The sequence below is a fragment of the Cyclopterus lumpus genome, chromosome 17, assembly GCF_009769545.1.
Source record: "Cyclopterus lumpus isolate fCycLum1 chromosome 17, fCycLum1.pri, whole genome shotgun sequence".
NCBI lineage: Eukaryota > Metazoa > Chordata > Actinopteri > Perciformes > Cyclopteridae > Cyclopterus > Cyclopterus lumpus.
The window spans coordinates 22433270-22433676 of record NC_046982.1 but is presented as its reverse complement, the minus strand read 5'-3'; the positions used below and the strand labels follow the sequence as shown (position 1 = coordinate 22433676).

The 407-nt window shown below is 50.6% G+C and overlaps 1 protein-coding gene across 1 annotated transcript in view; it reads left to right on the top strand.

Moving 5' to 3' along the window:
* Positions 1–300: 300 nt before the first annotated feature.
* Positions 301–407, top strand: part of dusp28 (dual specificity phosphatase 28) — a gene marked incomplete at its 3' end in the record, with an annotated part of 2187 nt that continues 2080 nt past the window's right edge. Inside the window, exon 1 of the mRNA XM_034555559.1 lies at positions 301–407. This exon is cut by the window's right edge and continues 241 nt beyond it. Coding sequence (XP_034411450.1) covers positions 301–407 — 107 coding nt within the window.

Below are 407 nucleotides of genomic sequence, written 5' to 3'. Positions count from 1 at the left end.
AAAGTGTTGCTGAGTAAACGTGATGTTTCGTTAGTGATGTTTTGTTCACATCTTACTTATTTGACGTATGTGTATTAGGCCTGGGTCACTGGGTCAGAGGTCAGCAGGTCCGTCTTTCAAACAGGGGGTTGGTGGTTCTGATCCCTGCCCTAGTCCATGTGTCCTTGAGCAACTTTGGATAAAAGCGTCAGCTAAATGACATGTAATGTACTGTAGTATTGTCATTTATGAGATGGTGAACATGTGTGTTTGTTTGCATGCAGCGAGAGTAAGGAAGCCCGCGGGGGTCAGATCTCCGGGATGCTGCAGCTGTGCAAAGTCACCAGCGCGCTGTTCATCAGCAACGCCCGCTCGGCCTGCAGCGACGAGCTCCTCCAGCAGGAGGCGGTGACGCTCTGCATCAACGT